Source organism: Clinocottus analis, unplaced genomic scaffold, assembly GCF_023055335.1.
Source record: "Clinocottus analis isolate CAN_PGR_092001 unplaced genomic scaffold, fCliAna1.0.p SCAF_4, whole genome shotgun sequence".
In the NCBI taxonomy this organism is placed as follows: Eukaryota; Metazoa; Chordata; class Actinopteri; order Perciformes; family Cottidae; genus Clinocottus; species Clinocottus analis.
In genome coordinates this window covers 5237170-5256722 of record NW_027176153.1, presented here as the reverse complement: position 1 = coordinate 5256722, position 19553 = coordinate 5237170, and the positions used below count along the sequence as shown (strand labels likewise).

At 43.4% G+C, this 19553-nt stretch overlaps 1 protein-coding gene across 1 annotated transcript; it reads left to right on the top strand.

Moving 5' to 3' along the window:
• Window positions 1–1175: 1175 nt before the first annotated feature.
• Window positions 1176–19173, top strand: asxl1 (ASXL transcriptional regulator 1). Its single transcript, XM_068597672.1, has 12 exons — window positions 1176–1515; window positions 6609–6692; window positions 9532–9651; window positions 9880–10078; window positions 11675–11844; window positions 12949–13033; window positions 13232–13398; window positions 13656–13752; window positions 14438–14543; window positions 14860–15958; window positions 16052–16378; window positions 16502–19173. Exons 1-12 carry the CDS (start codon window positions 1459–1461, stop codon window positions 18725–18727), a joined length of 4737 nt encoding a protein of 1578 aa, XP_068453773.1. The 5' UTR covers window positions 1176–1458; the 3' UTR covers window positions 18728–19173.
• The last annotated feature ends 380 nt before the right edge of the window (window positions 19174–19553 follow it).

The following is a 19553-nucleotide window of genomic DNA, read 5'->3' as shown; positions in this document are numbered from 1 at the left end:
CCAATGATATAGTTTCTCTTGATGGCATTGCTCTGACATCTAGCACCATCGGAAATAATCTTGGAGTTATCTTTGATCAGGACTTCCCCATAAAACAAATCTTAATGACTGCCTTTTTTCACCTACATAACTTCTCAAAAATCAGGAACATCTTGCGTCAAAGCGATGCAGACAAATGTATTCACACATTTGTTACATCTAGACTGGATTACTGCAACTCCTTATTATCAGGCTGCTCTGTTTAGTCTCTTAAATCTCTCCAGTTGACCCAAAATGTTGCACCTTGTGTACTAATGAAAACTAAGAAAAGAGATCACATTACTCCTGTATAGCTGCTCTGCACTGGCTTTCTGTAACATAATAATATTACTCCACTCGAGAGCTGCGTTCACTGAATGCAGGGTTACTTGTGGTTCCTAGAGTATTAAAAAGTAGGATGGAACAAGAGCCTTCAGTTATCAAGCTCCTCTTCTGTGGAACCAGCTTCCTCTTTCAGTCCAGGGGGCAGACACACACATCTCATTTAAGAGTTCACTGAAGACTTTCTCTTTGATAGTGCTTATAGTTAGGGCTGACTCAGGTTTGCCCTGGTCCAACCTCTAGATATGCTCAACCAAGACTACTGGGGGACACATCTTAGGATACACTGAGCTCCTCTCTCCATGTCAACTACTCATTATATGAGTAATTTCTGTCATATTCATGTTATGTGCTGTAACTCTGTTACGTTGTTCATTCTGTACAAATGTACTGCTTCTGTCCATCCGGGGAGAGGAATCCTCCCTTGTAATAGTTTTTTTTGAAGGTTTATTCCTTTTTCCCTCATAAAGGTTTTTTTTCAGTTTTTTGGGGGAGTTTTTCCTGATACAATGTGAGGTCCCAAGACAGGGATGTCGTATGTGTACAGCTTGTAAAGCCATCCTTAGGTTTTACATTATTACCAATCACACAATATTGTGGTGTTCTAACAAATGGACTCTATTGTTATACAGTATGTGGTTAATATATAATATATGTGTGGTGGATGATGGAGGGCTCAATCGTAAACAATATAATATTATTATGTGGATGCAGCATCTGTTCAAGTGTACTATTTGCATGCAGAGGGCCGGACGTTGTTTTGTTGCATTCCTGCGTAGTGTTTGACCTTTGACCTGGTTGTTGCATTCCAAAGAGGCTTGTCCTGCAGCAGTACCAGCCCTGCACTCACACTGCTTCTGTGCTACAGAGAGACGATGCGTGTTGAGCTAGTTTAGACGAGGCGACGCAGTAGCAATAATTATCAGACACTAGCCGACACCATAGCATCGTCTTGAGGTAAAAGGAACGCCTTGTTCTGTGTCTACACAGTTAACCTAGAACGTCGTTAGCCATTTTGCTAAACAGCTAAACCGCCATCGCATTGAGGTTGCTTTGTAGACACACAGCAGGACAGCCGCAGACACCATCGCAGAGGAAATGAAGGACAAACAAAAGAGAAAGAAGGAGCGGACCTGGGCTGAGGCAGCTCGTATGGTAAAGACTCTTATTTTGAGCATTTAACTCGTTGCATGTAAATGATGTATGAAGTGATGTGACGTGATGGATCCAGGTGTGTTGTTGTGTTGATTCTTCTCAGGACCACTGCCGGTACGCTATTGTAATATCAGCTAGGTTAGCGAAGAGGTTATGTCGGGATTGCATGTAATAGGGTACATACACATGTGCTGCTTGTCTTTCTGTCTGCTGACATAAAAGCTAGCGTTAGCGACGTAACGCAACATGCTAACGCTCGCTAGCAGGCTAACGTCCACCTCTCCTGTTTTGAGCTCTTTGTTTGCTAGGAAGCAGGCTAGCTAGCTCGACGCTAATTACCATCTGAGCAACCTGAGTATCTCGAGATACGCGACGAGTTAACGCACACCATGTGAACAAACCAGTCAATAAAACGTAGTCTTGTTACACTCAGAACATTACTGAAACGCCTAACATTGTCCAATCGTCACTATTAGCGTTAGTTAGAAGATTATGCTGACCATAATGCACGCTACCGTTAGCAAAGCTAGCAGTTAACGTTAAACACTAGTGTGAATACAGATTGGCACGGAATGGTGCAGAATCAAATAAGTCTCATCAACGTTAGTGAAGGTCACATCAGCCAGGATCTGTCGGAAGATCGGCAAGAAAGCAGTTATATATTTAGGAAAGAGGCGCTGTCACATGAAACGATTAAAGGCAAACGCTAACCACTAGTCTGGTGGGGTTATTTCCAAAACTCAAATATACACTTAACAGCTAATTAATTGAAAGCTCACGAAGAATCTGTATAGTTCATGTAGAATTGTGTAACGTGCTGGTCAGGTGTGGTTGGTGTTCAGCCCCAGTGTGAGGGGAATGGGTTCACTAGCTACTTGGGTATGTTTGCCTGGATAGGCCCTTGTTTTCTACTGATGCAGCTGGTAGAGAAGAGAACCACATACACTGTCTCTTTTTTGTTTATAATTACATACATTGTAAATCTTAAAGTCGATACAGACCTCTTGTTTAGAAGGTTAATTACAGGAGTAGTTGAATATTTTTGAAAGCACATTCCTATTTTATACTGACTGTGGATGAAGTATAGGATAAGAATTTTGTGTCATGGTCCTCGTTCATATTCCCCATAGTGGTCTCGCAGCAGCTGCTCCTGGCTACTTCATGTGCACCAATACAATCTTAAGTGCAATTCTGTACTAAAGCCCAGCCACGTATTCTGCTTTTTATAAACCGTATAGTCACACAGTTTTGCCAATACCTTCCATATATCTTTTTTACTGAGCTTGTGATTAATGGTGTTGTTGTACTGGACTGCATTTAATTGAAATTAGTTGTAATATTTCTCGCCCATTTTGGCAAATAGGATTGGCAGAACATTAGTTCACCTCTCAATATGATGCAGGGGGGTCTAGAGTCAATGTCCACTCTGTGCATTAGGGTCACATTAGAAACAAAAGAACATAGATGTATCTTAAAATTTCAAACATTGAAGTACAACAAACTACAAATACTGCATCCACCATGTGTAATACATTAGAGGAAACATGACAAATTCCGCTTCGATCAAATGGCTCAACTGTGTTAAAAGTATGATTCCAATATGACCCATGGGGCGGAACCATGGTTGTCCTGTGCATAGTTACCTACAGTGCCGTTTCGGTGTTGGAGAATGGTTTGGATGCACCCTTTAACATTCTGCTCTGTCTTGGGCAAAGCTATGCCAAGGGTGCAGGGAAGGTGCCCGAGCAAAATAGATAGTGAAAGGGGAGGAGGGTGCTATGTGCCAACATGGCCAATGGAAGACTCGTACCCACAGTATACATCCGATTAGTTTGACTAGCCGTGCATAATGTTGAGCAATAGCATAATTTAGATTTTACGTGCATATTGTAGTTTTGTGTTTAGCTATGCAAATCTTTAAAGCGTGTTTAGTTTGTGCCACATAAACCAGAACACAGCAATATTTCAGCATTTAGACAAGTATCATGTATTTTCTAGGTGTATTTGTTAAAAGTACGAGAATTTATAAAGTAGTCAGTTGGTGTCTGACTGCTTGGAACATTGTGCATACACTGTATGTGGACGCAGTGGAAAAAGGCTGAAGGTTGATTTTCAAAAGTCAGGGCACAGTGTTGTTTTTTTTGTGTCAGAGGGACAATGTATGTCTCTCTGATATCATGAACATTTAAACATGATCAAGAGTCTTGACCTGAAGGGTAATGTTTTTGTCCTCTTATGTAACCAGGATTCCCTATCTGCTGTGTCATATGTCTGAAAACGCTCTTTCATTTAACAGCATTAAACTAGAACTTGGTAATAGCACTGCAGTTTCTGTATACTCAACAATTGGCCACTTGGAACATTGCAGATGATTTGTTTTGGGTGATTACTCTTTCCCTTTTAGAAGGGAGATTCTGCTCAAGGGTTTGTGACCGATTTTAGCTTGAATTATACTGTTTTTTCCCCTTATAGTAGCTAAATCTAGAACATTTATTTTGGTTTCCTACTGTCACATAGTGAAACAAAAAAAGAAGTTATAGAATTTGTATATTTCAGAAAATTAGTCCCGCTCCTCTATTTCAGTTCTAAATCACCACAATTACATCAATTATAAATTTTCCAAAAAAGCAACCAAGGACAACAAAGTGTTTTGGAGTGGGTTTAACATTCATTTGTATCCCTTTCAAACTCAGGGGAAGCATAGGATGGGGCTAAGGCTCCACCCATAGGTGTGCCATCGGATTGTAGTAATAAGAAAGTTCATGGTGAGAAGAATATTAGTGTTGGTAGGAATTTGATATAAGGCAATATCCCATATGGATGTTTGTTGAGGTAAATGGGGAGAACATCAACTTATTTTTATGAGCTATCAATATGTACAGGGCACATTGTTACCAAGATATCTACTTGTTCCTTTGAACTAGAGTTGCAGCAATCTACATTTTTTCCCCCAGTTCCAATATCTGAATTTGCTCATCACTTACATTAAAAAAAAACTTGAACAAATCGCGAGCAATTTATTATTAATCGTTGGTATCACAAGTATGTGTGTCAAAATTTCAATTATTAAATAGAAATCTATTGAAATATGCTTTCAATTTCAACCCTCCAAAGCAAATATAGAATCAGAGATTCTCCCTGTATATGTTTCTCCACCTTGAAAGAAGTTATTGTTGCATAGAAATAAAACAACCTTTGGATTTAGTTTGCTACAAACAAAGATCCATCATGGTACCAAAACTGAATTGAAAAATTGTTTTGTGCTTCTTAAATCTGCTTTGTCACACATTTGCACTGTCTGATCTATTAGCAGAAGTGGTATATTATACTCGTAACAATTTTTTCCACTCATCTATAACTACTTCAAACTAAGAAGCATTGTGTTTTCATTAGCTTAGAAGGAGCCCTTCATATCTACATAGGAAGCAAGTCCTGTTCACAGAGTCCACCGTATTTCTACAGCAGCTCAGAACAGACGAACCAAACACTGACTCGAGGGGGCTTTTCACATTGTTGTTAGCTGAAGGCCTCTTCAGTTCTCAGACGTGCTTGGAAAAGTTGGTGTAAGCACAGGGGTGTTTAGCTAGATGCCACTAAATCCTACACACTGTCCCTTTTTAAACATGACATTACCTGACACGGATACAAATGCATTGCTGTCTCTGTGCTTGTACTGGCCGGGCAGATATTGTCAAGCAATTTGAGCTTATCGCTATCATTTGTTTGCTTATGTGGCTCCCAAGCTCTAAAGAGACATTTTCAATTTGGATTTAATCTGTTGACATGACTGATGGAAAAGGCTTTCATTTCTCATGAAATGGGCAGAAATTAGAGTTCAAGAGGAATGAAGATGACATGTTATTCTAACTTACAAATTCTCTTAATGTATATGTGCTTATAGCATATTCAGTTAAGTTAATTTACTACTTAAACATGTACTTATAAATGAAGGTTAAATAGTTTTACTTTAAATGTCCCGCTCACGACAGTATGCTGGTCACAGTGTTATGTATTTGTAGAAATGTGTATATATCAGTGGTGCGCTGTGCATTTTCTACCTGGGCTTTCTCTGCTGTCTGATATTATTTATATAAATACGTGCATGACGGGATGCTGCGTCATTAATGGACATGCAGTCCACATCAAGCAAAAGAAATTCACAAGAACCAGTCACATTTATTGATAAAAAAACACAACGGAACAATCCAATAAAACTGCGGCACTAAAACATCTCACACTCAAGTCATCAAAAGGAACGATAATAATTTTAAAAATAAAACACTGTTGACAGAAGTCTAGCTGGCCCACTGACTAATTATACATCTAGTGCAAGAATGCAGGCGATGACGCGTCCAAGAATACGCCCAGCATGTCAAACTAAAGATCTGATTGGTTGAAGTACATGACAATCACAACAATGTCCCCATGTGCTCTGCAAAGTCTACATTGTAGTCCTCGGGCCGCTCATCTTCCATAAAGACACAGGAGGAAAAAGTGTGATTAGATGAGAGCTCTCCTTCAAACCAGCTGTACTGAAAGCAGCGCTGAAAGCAGCTCAACAGAGGAACACAGGAGCCGTGCAATGAGAAAATAAGCTAATAGGGAAAAATAATTATAATACATGTAATGTATTTGTTAAAAACAATTACATTATAAAATAGCTATAACTTGTGTTTAGGTCAGCAGAGAAGGCTTAGCAGGCCCTAATGGCCCACCACTGCTATATAGCCAATATAAATTCAAATATCAATATGCGTATTAGCCTTCAGAAAAATTCAGTTTCAGCTGGGCTTTAATCAGAATGGTGAATCTTTGAGCATGTTGTGTTTAATTTTTAAAACACTGCTTCTCTGGCTCTTTCTCTTTGACATGCACCTGCTTCTGATAAAGTCATGAGAAAACTCTGCTGCAAATCCTAGCTGCTGCTGTTAGTCTGCTCTACTATGTTGGAGCTGCTCAGTCGTCTTAAATCTCTAGGAAAAATTTAGAATCTTCATCAGAGGCACTTGCTAGATCTTCATTTATTATGTGTTCATGTTTTTGTGCAGAAGTATTTGACAGTCTATGGTAAAAACAATGTGGGTGTTTTCCAGGTTTTGGAGAACTTCTCGGATGCACCCATGACTCCCAAACAAATCCTCCACGTCATCCAGACCAAGGGGCTGAAGGAAATGCGGTCAGACACGCACACACACACACACACACGCACACGCACACACACACGCGCACACACACACACACACACACACACACACACACAGCATCATTGCATACGATTTATCAAATTGATTAATCAAATTGTAAAATATGTGTGTTTTGTCTAGCGTTTTAAGCAGTTAGTGAATTGATCTCACAGCACAAGTATATGTGTGGTTCTAACCAATGTTTTTATTTCCTCCCACATGGAACACCTATTCTGCTGCTGGCCTTAACAGGAGGTAGGTTGGATGATCCGAGACCTTCATTACTTATATTAATAACTTTAAAAAAAATATATATATATATAAGCACATGACCTGTTTCTCATGCTGTCTTTTCCTTTGCGTGCACTTGGCATAGTGTGCTTTTATGACAAAGGCAAACACAATGTGCCCAATACTGTAATTCTGAAAAATGTCATGGTCACCATTTCACCTCTTTAAAGCTGCCAGACCTGAGACTGGGTGCATTATGACAAGCTCTCAACGGCTGTCAACATGGCAGGCCTCTCACAGTTAGCAATGCTAACAGTGCTAACTATGGCAAAAGTGCTGAAAGGGTAAATGGTGTCTACCTGTGTATAACCGGAGGGTGGGTGCTACGCTTCTATGATGATGATGATGCTGTCTGCACAGCATTATCAGCTGTAAGCGCGGCATGAGAGAGTGACGGCCATGCGCTAACCAGTGGGGCATGCTCACATGCACTCGTATGGAATAAAAGTATGCACGGCCTGGCAATTTAAATAATAAAATACACAATTGAATAATATTGGAGGTATACTTTTTCATATCAAACTGGTGCTTTATTCTATTCTTCATGACCGACAATCAACCTGTACGTGATGACTATATATGATACTTTTCTGTTTAAATTTATCCATTTTTAATTATAATTTGAAATACCAATGTCTTGAAGGGGACTCCAGTTAAAAGCACCCAATTGCAGACATATGCAGTTTTAATAGATAAATAGAATAGATGGATAATATTTTTGCCATGGGTTCTAGTTTAAAGTTTCTCACAGTATTTGGGGGTAAGGGCACTCTGTCGATCTTTTTGAGGGAACATATTTCCTCATGTGCTTGGCCTATATTATTTGCAAATTATTTGTAACTTCCCCACTATGATAATCAGTTCTGATATCGGATAGAAAAACAGGTGATACAATCAACATTTATCTGAGCAAAGGTTCTGTTTATTGTTTTGCCATTTAAAAACATTTGTGACAGAGGCATTTTTAGTGTTTAAGAAAAAAATAAATGCACTGTTAATATAATATGGTAGAATTACCAGTAGAATATATACATGCACATGTTTGACTTATAACACCACAGGGTAAAGCTGATAGCATCATCAATACTTTATCATTTATTTTACTCATATTTTAACATCAGTCCCAAGGCTATTTGTGAACAAAATGTATCTATGTCCAGGGATCCCAAATGAGCCTTGATGTGACTGAATAAAATGTTCAGACACAGAACTGCTTGACTTGTTTGAGTGAATACAACAGCTGTTTTCTCTGAACAAATCTTCCAACATTGGTCACTTTGCCAAAAGGATAATGTTGATGTGTCTTTGGGCAAGACACTTATACCTTAGCGGCTATCATAGGTGTGTGAAAGTTGTATGAATGTTAGCTGATGGGCAGGCGGAACCTTGCATAGTATCCCATCAGTGGGTGAATGGTGAGATGATGACATGTAGTGTTAAAGAACTTTGAGTGATCGGAAGACTAGAAAAGAGAAACACAAGCGCAGTCCATTTACCTTGCATGAATGTTTTTTTCTTTTTTACATTTCATCACGGTCCAATATTTACATTTTCTGAATAAACGGACTGTACTTGTATAGCACATCTCTCGTCTTCTGACCACTCAAGGCTCTTTAACACTACATGTCATCATGCACACCCATTTATACAGTGATGGGAGGAGCTACGGTCGCTTGCACGGGGCAAGGTGCTGCCTGCCCATCAGGAGTAACTAACATTCACACACTGCAGAAACAGCTACGAGCAATTTTGGTCAAAAAATGTGTTGCCCTAGGACACATCAACATGGACTAGTGGAGCCGGAGATTGAACCGCCGATCCTCTGATTGAAGAACAACCTTGCTTTTCCACTGAACCACAGTCACCCATATGGGTTTACAATGGGGTTGAGGTCAGCAAGTTCTTTCACACGAGTGTTAATGTAATATTACAAAGATATTCTGAAAAAGAAGCCTGCCTCTACAATCCTCCACCAATGTTATTAATGGTTTGACATTGTAAAATATTACACAAGGTTTGTGTATTTACTGTTTATTTGTAATAACAGTTTGGTGTTTTATCATTATAGTATGCCCAAATATGGTTCTGTCGTATCAGAATATCAATATGCATCTGCATATATATATTAATGTGTAGAGACTGTTGATAAAAGACGCAGCGAGTGCTTGATTGGTCTAGTGCCTTACATTATATAGGAAAAACAAAATCACATTAATGCAGAAATCCATTGTCATCAAATAGTCCTTAAGGGTTTGCCCAAAATTACTTATGCAACCATAATTATTTAAGGGATGAATACAACAATAGAAATGCTATGGCAAAACCTCTGATAGTTGAGATGTTTGTATCTTCCACGGTGTGCAGTGTATTGGCATATCTCACAACATTGGCTTTCAGGGATTTCGCAGAGAAGGAAGGCAAGCTTTATTGTAATTAGGATGTGAGCACCAGGAAGAACTAGCACTTCTTCAGATCTATATGTGGCTTTATGGTCATTGTGTCCAGTCACATGAGTTGTAACTGAGTGTAACTGTGTGTGTGCAGTGGTACAGCACCCTTGGCCTGCTTGGTCACCATGCTGCACTCCCAGGTGAGGGGAGACAGAGTCAAGAACAGCATCTTCTTCAAGCTGCCTGGACGGATGAGCCTCTTCACTCTCAAGGTACACAAACCTTCACTCTCAATGTTTTTATGTCACTTTACATTACCATCATGTTTGGTGGCAGTACTAGATTGAACCAAAACCTTGCTTTGAAAGAAGAACTGCTATTTAGTACACAAGTTTGGTCACAGTGGCATATAATCTAGTACGAAAATCAATTGATAGGAGAAAACCTTCTAATATGTATCACACATGCAGAGAACATTGTTTTTTCTTCACATGCTGTAGAAAAACGCCCTCCAGTGGACAAAGACAACCTCAGAGTCGGAGACAGCAGCAGAGCCGGCCAGCAGCACCACCGCCCCAGCTTCCAGCAGCGGCACAGCTGCAGCAGGCACGGTGGTGGCCTCGGTCGGCCCTACCGAGGCTGAGCAGGAAAGCTGCGACTCTACGGAGACCACCGCTGCTGCCAGTGGAGACAATGACGGTAATACTACACCACACATAAGATGCCTCGCCAATGGGGGTTTCCCATTACGGTGAGGTTGTCACACCAAGCCATGCAATGAAACGCTCAACTTTTTTTGGTACGTGGGTTTCTCTTACCAGACACTTGACTATGACCATCAGGAAAACAACTCCATTGGATTTGTTCTCACTTTTCTCACAAAGTTATTGAACACTCTGGTCAACGGTACCCGATTGACCCAGACCCATGGAGAAACCTGACTGGGATTTGATGTCAATGGTGACCCACATGTGACCTCAAGTGTTTTCAAAAAGAGTCCCATATGGGGAGACTTTATATAATAAACCCACCACAGTAGAGGAAATGCCACTGACGAGGGACAGCACAGCAAAGGGAGAGTCCAACCCGTCGCGTCCAACAAAAACCGCGACACTGACCCTGCACAGTGCAGAAATAAACATTGCAGCACAGCTGCGCTGGAGACAACTTCAACCCCGCGCCAAGTTATGCACTTTGGCGCGGGGTAAAGGCCGCGTTGAGAACCACCACCACCCCGAGGTGCAGCAGCAACTACAGCACTGTGGCCTGTTTACGGTTAAATACGACTGAAAATATATATTTTTTAAAAACAGTAACATAATCAACATTTCACTTACCAGATGCACATAAACCTTTGTGGGAAAGAGCTTATCAGTAAATCCTGAGATTCGAGCTTCTAGGTGAGACGCTAGCTTCATTGACCAATCACAGCGCATGTTAATGATCAAGCGGGCCCTGTGACAAATCACACATCTAGGGTCTGGCGAAGGCTCTTCCATGTATTTTAACCAGGCTAATCTTACATAGATAAAGAGAAGTAAAATGTGATTGGTTAAAAAATGCTGTTAAACAGGTCCCAAGAGGCCTGAAGGAGCAGAGGAACATATGAAGGCAGCTGTGCAATGAGAAAATAAGCGAACAGGCAAAAATAATAAAATACATTTGTGTATTTGTGAAAAAATAATTACATTAGAAAAAAGCTTTTAATTATAAAAAATAAAAATATATATTTTTATTTTTTAAATTTTAAAATAGCTATAACTTTTTGATTCTGTTTAGGCCTTCAGAGAAGGCTTAGAAGGCCATGACAGCCTGCCACTGGTTAGAAGATAAGATAAGCCAATTTCCTGAATGTGTATTGATTTTTCTTTCCTTAATATGTTTTGGAAGGCAGTCTGTGCCCACAGCTCATAATCATAGTTGAGGGTTGGAATGTAAATTCAACAGTTCAGTATGTGTTGGTCATTATTTACCTGAATGTCTTGGCCATTTAAATTAGTTCCAGCTTCGACTGATTTAAGCGCTGTGACCTTTTATAATTGTATGCAAAAACCTCAGAAACATGCATTGTAAAAAATAGCCTTTCATTAACTCCTCTATTCTAGAAATAATCTGTTACTGTTCTGTTCTGTCACGGTAGACGCAACATGAATTTTTTTGTCGCGTTCGGTGTGAACACAGCATTAGACTGGTGCAAACAGACTGTGCCAAGTTCAATGCATTCACATCACAAATAGCCTGTAATGTTATACAATGTAATGTACAGTTGTACATGTCTTTTTCTTTGACCTGAAGCCTCTGTGGATGAGAGCTCGTCCAGCGCATCCTGCTCCACAGAACTGCCGACTCGCAGCAACCAGCCCCAGACCCGCCTCAGCAGGGCAGCAGGGCAGCAAGCACGCACAGACACGCAGCAGACCCAGCATGCTCAACATACCCAGACCAGACTGAGCCGCTCAAGACAGGTCAGCACCATGTAGGAGGTCACTGCTGCTCCATGTTTACAGTAATATAACATGTTTTTCAGTAGTCAAGGGTAGGGTTGCAAAATTCCAGGAATATTCAAAGTTGGAAACTTTCCACGGGAATAATGGGGAATTAACAGAATTTAACTGAAATAAACTGAAATTATGGGGGTAATTTAACTGTATTTACCTTGTCATAAGCAGACATGCATGCAACCATTTATAATACAACTTTTAAAAAGGACTTTTTTGACATTCTGAAAGCCGCGAACAATGGAGGTGATGGTGTACTTTTGTGTGGACTTACATACTTCCTACTCTCACTGCTGTAAAAAGTCGACTGTTTACAAACAAACTTGGTATAAAAATGAACATGGCTTCAGTTCACCAAGTAATCAATATACTAATGACAAACAGTGTTGGGAAAGTTCACTTTCTACATGAACTAGTTCAGTTTATAGTCCATAATTCAAAATTTTGAACTAAGTTCACAGCTCCAAAAAATGAACTAGTTCAGTTATTTTTTTCAATGTGTTGCTATAATTGAAATCTCTACCTGTCTGCAATATCGCTCGTGGCCTCTACACAACTCAACACTCTCACACTTGCCAGGCATCAGGCTGAAACATTCAGACACAACACTGATGACAAAGATGTCAAAAACAACAGAATGTTTTATGTTTCTGGCAAACAATGTTCCCAACCAGCTACATTCAGGGTCCAGCTGAGCTTGGCGTGCATAGTCTTGTTCTCAACTACATTTAAGTCCCCTGTTATATGCTTTTGCAAAAAAACTTGGGCACATTTCTTTTTTTCAAAATTCCCAAAATTCCCGAGCCAAAATTCCCATGGAAACTTTCCGGAAGTTTACCGGAAAATTTCCGCCACTTTGCAATCCTAGTCAAGGGTTTGAAAGCAAGTCTACAGTGTCATTTTGTTTGTTTTCAAGTTGGATCTGAATAGTGTATCTTCTGATCAGTTTAAGATATTATCCATGTGTCCCTGTCATGCCATGCGTTTGGACTTGATCTGTAGGAGGACAGAAAAGCAGTTTGCTTTACCTACTGTGTTCACCTGTCCATCCCACTATTTGTGTTGCTACAGTCAGGAAGGCAGAGAAAGAAAGCAGTCATGATGCCTCGTGTTGTCCTCACCCCTCTCAAAGTGAATGGAGAGCATGTCCCTTCAGGTAAGAACCATTCTCTTGTCTTAAGAACACCTGCATTAACAATACAAGTAATGAAATACATTTGAAGGCAGAATGTCCTGTTAAAGTGCCAAACCTGGATCAGAAAAATGTCTTTTGTGCTTAAGCTAGCTGAACCTGCAGATAGTGTTAGTAACTGGCTGAGAGGCAAAGTTAAACGTTTTGGTTTTGCTGTGTCAGGGCCCATGAAGAGGAGTCGAGGAGGAGTGGATGTAGACTTTGAAACACCCGGCTCCATCCTGGTCAACACCAACATCAGAGCCCTCATTAATGTACGGACCTTCTCAGCCTTTCCTGCACACTCGCAGCAGCAACTGCTGCAGCTGCTGCCAGAGGTGGACCGTCAGGTATGTTTTGATTTTGGCCTTCTAGTTTATTTCCAGCGTTGATGTCTGTAGTGAATGTAGCAATGCAATGACTATTACAAGAGAAACATGCATTTTGGCAGATATTGTTGCTGTATTTTAGAATTTTGTGAGGGTGAGCTCTACTATGGATCTACTATGTTTTTTTGTTATTTTATGGGTCATGTGAGTTAAAGACTACTTTATTCCTCTGAATATGGTGTTATTGATATTTGTAAATCATGTCCACTCTCTTGCAGATTGGACCAGATGGTATGGCTAGACTGAGTAACTCAGCTCTCAACAATGAGTTCTTCACCCATGCCTCCCAGAGCTGGAAAGAGAGGCTGGCGGAAGGTGCGTGATTCGTCAATCATAGACAAGCTGCAACATTTAACCGAGAATTCTGCAATGAAACTGTCAGAACAGAGACAATGATCACATAAGCAAAAAGTAATCTCAATGATGTTATAAAACAGGAGAAGAAATCATAAATCTAAGCAGAGAAATTCATGCCAAATGGCAGCAATTCAGTTTAGTTTGTATAGCCCAGAATCACAAATTACTAATTTGCCTCAGAGGGCTTTACAATCTGTACACATACGAAGCAATGTGCTCCAGCATTCTTTAGGTGTTGTGCATGAGAAGTAGGCAATACATTGTAGAAGTACACAATACACAAACACATCTGCGTGATCTTGATAGTTCAGTCCATTTAGGGATCTGATTCAGGGAATGTCTGGTTTATAAATCGCTGCTGGTAGCACTGTCTTTGAACATTACTACAACTGAAAATCAGCTGCATGGTTAATTTCTTACATTCTTTGTTAATTGTGAAGGTTGGATTGTCTGTTAAACTCTAAAAGTACATTAATAAAATATCAATTAAAAAGAATTAAAAAAAAAAAAATTAGCTGCTTAATGTAACAGCTGACGGGTGACAAAGTCAGGTTTCTACCAGAAACTTTACTAGTTAAAGACTTCAAATGGTTCAGTTTTGGAGCTACTTTTTTAAACCTTCACATGTGTTTGACACATTTAGGCGAGTTCACCCACGAGATGCAGGTGCGTTTCCGGCAGGAAATGGAGAAAGAGAAGAAGGTAGAGGCGTGGAAGGAAAAGTTTTTTGAAGAGTACCATGGGCAAAAGTAAGAGCCAACCCATTTCATCCGATTTCTCAATCCACTATTTACACAACAGCCATATTAGTTTGTCATATTTGGGTCAGCCCCTTAAAAGGTAACCGTTATTAGTTTGACTGCTACTATCATTAGTATCACTTATAGCTGTGATGGAGACATTCATTTTTGGCCGCATGTTTTAGGCTGTTTTTCCATCTCCTTTACTGTTCTCCATTTAATTTAGACAACTGTGGTATGACCTACATCTGAGAAGGCTACTGCGATATGAAGAGAAATTACTATGTGTCTCCAATGCACTAAAACATAGTTTGTGTACCTGTAGGTCTGGTCTGACACAAGAAGAGTCCCTAAAGCTTACCATGAGTGAATCCAGTGAAGTTGCAGCCAGTGTCCTGGACGGTGATGTGGCTGTGGTGGCAACTGGTGCGCCCAAGAGACGTAGCGTGGGGCGCCGGAGGAGAGACGGCAGGATGAGGAGACGCACACGGGCTGACCTGCGTCGGCGGGCCCGCCGGACCCTCTGCAAGGCCGCTCCCACAGCCCTGCAGTCTGCAGAAGCAGCTGAGGGCAGTGCTGCACCAGACAGCCCAGCAGTTTCTATTGGCTCTCCCATGTCCGACAACACGGTGGTTCAAGGGGAGGTGGTACTGCAGGCCGAGTGTGCCACGGAGCTTTCAGCTGAGAGTGCCTCCATAGAGCCAAAGCCCTCTCCCACTCCAGAGCCAGTCACGATGCCAGCCTCCACTCCTACTCCTACACCTACACCTACTCCTACTCCTACACCTACTCCCACACCTACTCCCACACCTACACCTACTCCAACTCCTACTCCAACTCCTACTCCAACCCCTACTCAAACTCCCACTCCCACTCCTACTCCCAGCCCAAGCCCCAGTCCAGCCTCCACCAGTGCAAACGAAGAGCCTGAAGCAGCGGCCCGCCTGCTCCCAGAGGAGGCGCCACCTGTACTGGCATCCACCTCCTCACCATCTTCTTCCTCTTCCTCCTCCTCTTCTTCTTCATCTGCTTCCTCGCCTGTTTCCTCACCCTCCTCACCTTCTGATAGACAGGGAGCATTTGCCGCAGGCCTGGACTCTTCGTCATCCTCCTCAGCGTCCTCCAGTGCTGCAGTCGCTGCCGATCCACTGGATGACACCGCCTCTGTGGTCACCTCCAATACAGGGGGTACCGCCACCAGTAGCCGTGAGAGTAGCCCCTCTGCCAGCCCAGCCACCACCCCTCTGCCCAGTGCTCAGCTCAAGGAGCAGAAGAGGAGGCCAGATGAGACTCAGGCCTTCTCCAGCTTCCCCGAAAAGAGGCCGCGGCTTGACGACCGTCAGTCCTTTCGTACCACAATTGACAGTGTCCGTTCAGAAAAGCCGCAGCCGACAACTGAGGAGCCCAAGGTGCCGCCCATCCGGGTAAGACTGTGCATACAAATAATTTGCCTGTTTAGCAATGAGTTGTTGACCGGATAATGTTTGTCTCACTGTCTCACTGTGTCTCTGTCCTAGATTCAACTGTCCAGAATTAAACCTCCCTGGGTCAAAGGTCACCCCACCTACCAAATCTGCCCCCGGATCGTGCCCCCCGGCGAGGGCTCGCGGCGGTCGGGGACGGGGGGTGCGCGCACCTTGGCGGACATCAAAGCCCGTGCCCAGCAAGCCCGGGCCCAGCGCGAGGCCGCTGCTGCTGTTGCAGCCACTGGCGAAGGGGCAGGGCCGGCCGGCCTCAGGATGCGGCCTGCTTCTGGGCTACCGGATAGCACCAATGGACGAAGAGCGAGAGAGCATCCTGGACCCATCGAGCCCGGAGGAGGAGGAGGAGGAGGAGGAGGAAGAGGAGGAGGAGGAGGAAGAGGAAGAGGAGGAGGAGGAAGAGGGGGAGGAGTGGGGGGAGGTGGAGGAGGATCGGGAGGAGGAGGAAGAGGAGGAGGAGGGGGAGGAGGAGGAGGAGGAGGAAGCGGAAGAAGGGGAGGTGGTGGGATGGAGGAGCAGGGATCGTCTTCAGACACTAATTCGTCTGGAACACAACTACAGCTTCTCAATGTAGAGCCGACAACCCAGCCATCTCCTTCCTTGTCCTGTACCTCAACATCCATGTCTTTGGAGACTCCACAGACCCCAAGCCCTCCACAAGAGGAAGCAGCTGGCGGATCAGAGACTCTAGAGGAAATAGAAAGTGTTCAGAGTTCCTCCAATGAGCTCACAGACAAGGCAGCTGACTTGCCCTCTCCAAAGCCTGAGGTGCCTGAGTCTGCTACTGCCTCAGCAGAGATACCTGTTCAGGGTTCTGAAAAACCCTCACTGGCCCCGACCTCCATCCCAGATTCCCTTCCGAGGTTCGGGGCTCAAGGTGTGGATGTTATTCAGACGCTGGCAAGCTCCTGTCAGTCCAAAGAGCCGGTCCAAGGGAAGGAGGCTGGGCTGGGTGGCGTTATCCAGCATGGTTCTTACCACGTGGATCCCCAGGAGGTATTCTCTCACTCAGCTGCAGAGAGACGGCAAACAGACGTATCCTCTCCCCAACATGCAGACTCTGGGGGAGAGAAAGATGACGAGGCTGGGACACACAGCGACTCCACGGAAACGGCTTCGGACTGTGAGAATGACATCCAGGAGGATGAGCAGCAGCAACCTGACGAAGACTGGTCCCCCCAAGTGAGCATCAAGAGAAATGGCCAACTGGTCATCTGCAGCCCTTCTTCTCAGAACCAGCAGCCAGTCATCCAGGCCTGCATTTCCAGCCGTCATGGTCAAACTGTCATTCAACCTTGCTTCCCCAATGGCCTGCCTCACCCTCAGCAGAGTGGCCCTCATTATCAGGACCATCAGTCCCTCTCCACAGCCCTTCCACAGGGGCTCATGGACACCAACGTCGTGGTCAAAATGGAGCCTGGAGAGGATTGTAACGTCTCTAGAGAGAGCTCTACTGGAGAGGATTGTCGTGGAAGTTTAAAGCCCTCTGTCACTCACCCAACTGCTGCAGGTGCCTCCAAGAGACTGGTCAGCACAGTCAGACCAGTATCCAGTGTTGAGGCCAACAATCCTTTGGTCACTCAGCTACTACAGGGCAGCTTGCCCCTGGAGAAAGTTCTACCCTCACACTCTGCCAACAGGCTGGAAATAAGCCGATTGCCAGGACCCCAAGCCAGACCACCAGTGGCAAAGACCCCAGGGCCTCGCAACAGGCCTGAGGTCTCAGCCCAGTCTCCTAGCCCAGAACTTGGTGCAGCCTCTGGCATCCACAACCAGTCTCCAACAGGTTGCCCAGTGTCCTGTTTGAAGGAGGCATCAGCTGCACCGCAGTATAAGTCCCAGCAGGCTCCCGGAGCTGTCCCAGTTATCACCTCTCTGCCACCCTCCTCATCCTCCTCGTCCTTCAGAAGTAAGTCAGATCTTAGTTCTCAGGCTGTAGTGGAGTCAGCAGTCATAAAAAACCCACATGGTCCTCAGCCCTCCCAGGGCGTCGCTCCAGACAGGCCACACCTAGCCCACCGAACCATGCCTAATGGCCCTTCTCCTCCCCATGCAGACCCCTGTCCCACAGAGCTGGTGCCTACTATTAAGATCAACTGGCGGCCCTCACATACTCAGCCCCACCCCTCACATCAATTGCAGCTGTCTCCTGCACCCACAGTAAAGAATGAAGTAGGTGTACGGCCCCCTTGCCAGGCACTTGCCAAATCGTGCCCCATTAAACCCATGAGTGTTACCAAAAAGGAGCCGGGGGGTTCTGTGGACGGCTACTTGAGCGGAGGAGCGATGGAGGGACTCCTCAACATGGAGATGACTTTAGCCAGGATGGCAAAGAAGGAGCATAGCAAAGCTACCTACTCCTCCAGCTCTCCCTCCTCCTCCCCCTCTGCCCTTCCCTTCCAGCTGTATGGGAAGTTCCCCAAGCATGGGGGTGTTGGAGGAGTAAGCTACACAGCCAATGTGTCAGTGATGGACAATGGTGGTTTCTCCCGGAGCATGGCGGACAGTGTGCTCCAGCTACGGCCCCGCTTGGCCTCAAGCCAGACCACCCTCAGTATCCAGGCCTTTACTGACAGTACGGCTGAAGAGGTGGCGCTCAAGTGCTCATGCCGCCTCAAAGCCATGATCATGTGCCAAGGCTGCGGTGCCTTCTGCCATGACGATTGCATCGGGCCCTCCAAACTGTGCGTGTCATGTCTGGTGGTGAGATAGTATGTTGGAGCCCCTGTCACTTCAGAACTGCTATCTGTACAGTATCAGCAGTGGGACTGGGAGGCTCCAGTTTGTACAGAAGCCTGATTAGGGTAGAGCACACAGGAGGAGCCTGACAGGCAAGATTTGCCTTGTATAATATAAGTGGTCTGTATTTTTGTTGTTGCAGATTTTCAGATTTTTTTTTAGCTGTACTTATATATTATTATTAATATTATTATCATTATTATTATTATTATTGTGAATTTGGGGCATGGTTGATTGTAAATTGTGCCTTTTTTGTTTTGTTTCCTCAAAAACATTTACCTCATCTTATCTCGCTCCAGCGGTCATCAATTGGTGGGTATCATTGTTTAGGTTCCTCGTTTCCTCAGCAAACTGGGACTTATTGTTGTCTCTTTGCGCAAAGAAGTATTTTTTTAACCATTAAAATGAGTAAATGACAATGTTTCACTGGTTTGTGTTAACTTACTTTATGGTCCTCTTAACGTCTGTCTGCCAAGTGCAATGTCCAAATTCGGTGATCATTAAAAAGGTGATAGGATCCTTAGCCTTTGATGATCGTAGATACTGACCCAGACGGACTTTATCTGTATGAAGATTCCTCTGTGAGAATAGACCCCGGCAAAATCGCCAATACGTTGTTATTTTCTAATGCACAACTTGAAGATGACATCAGTCTCTCATTTATTTCGATAATGAATGATTGATGTCTAACATCCCAAACATTTAATTTGTCTTGTTATAAAAGTTAATCACTTAATCACATGCGATGAAGAGGTTTTTGTTGTTCTCTAATCGAACAGTCCTAGATCTCAATATTAGA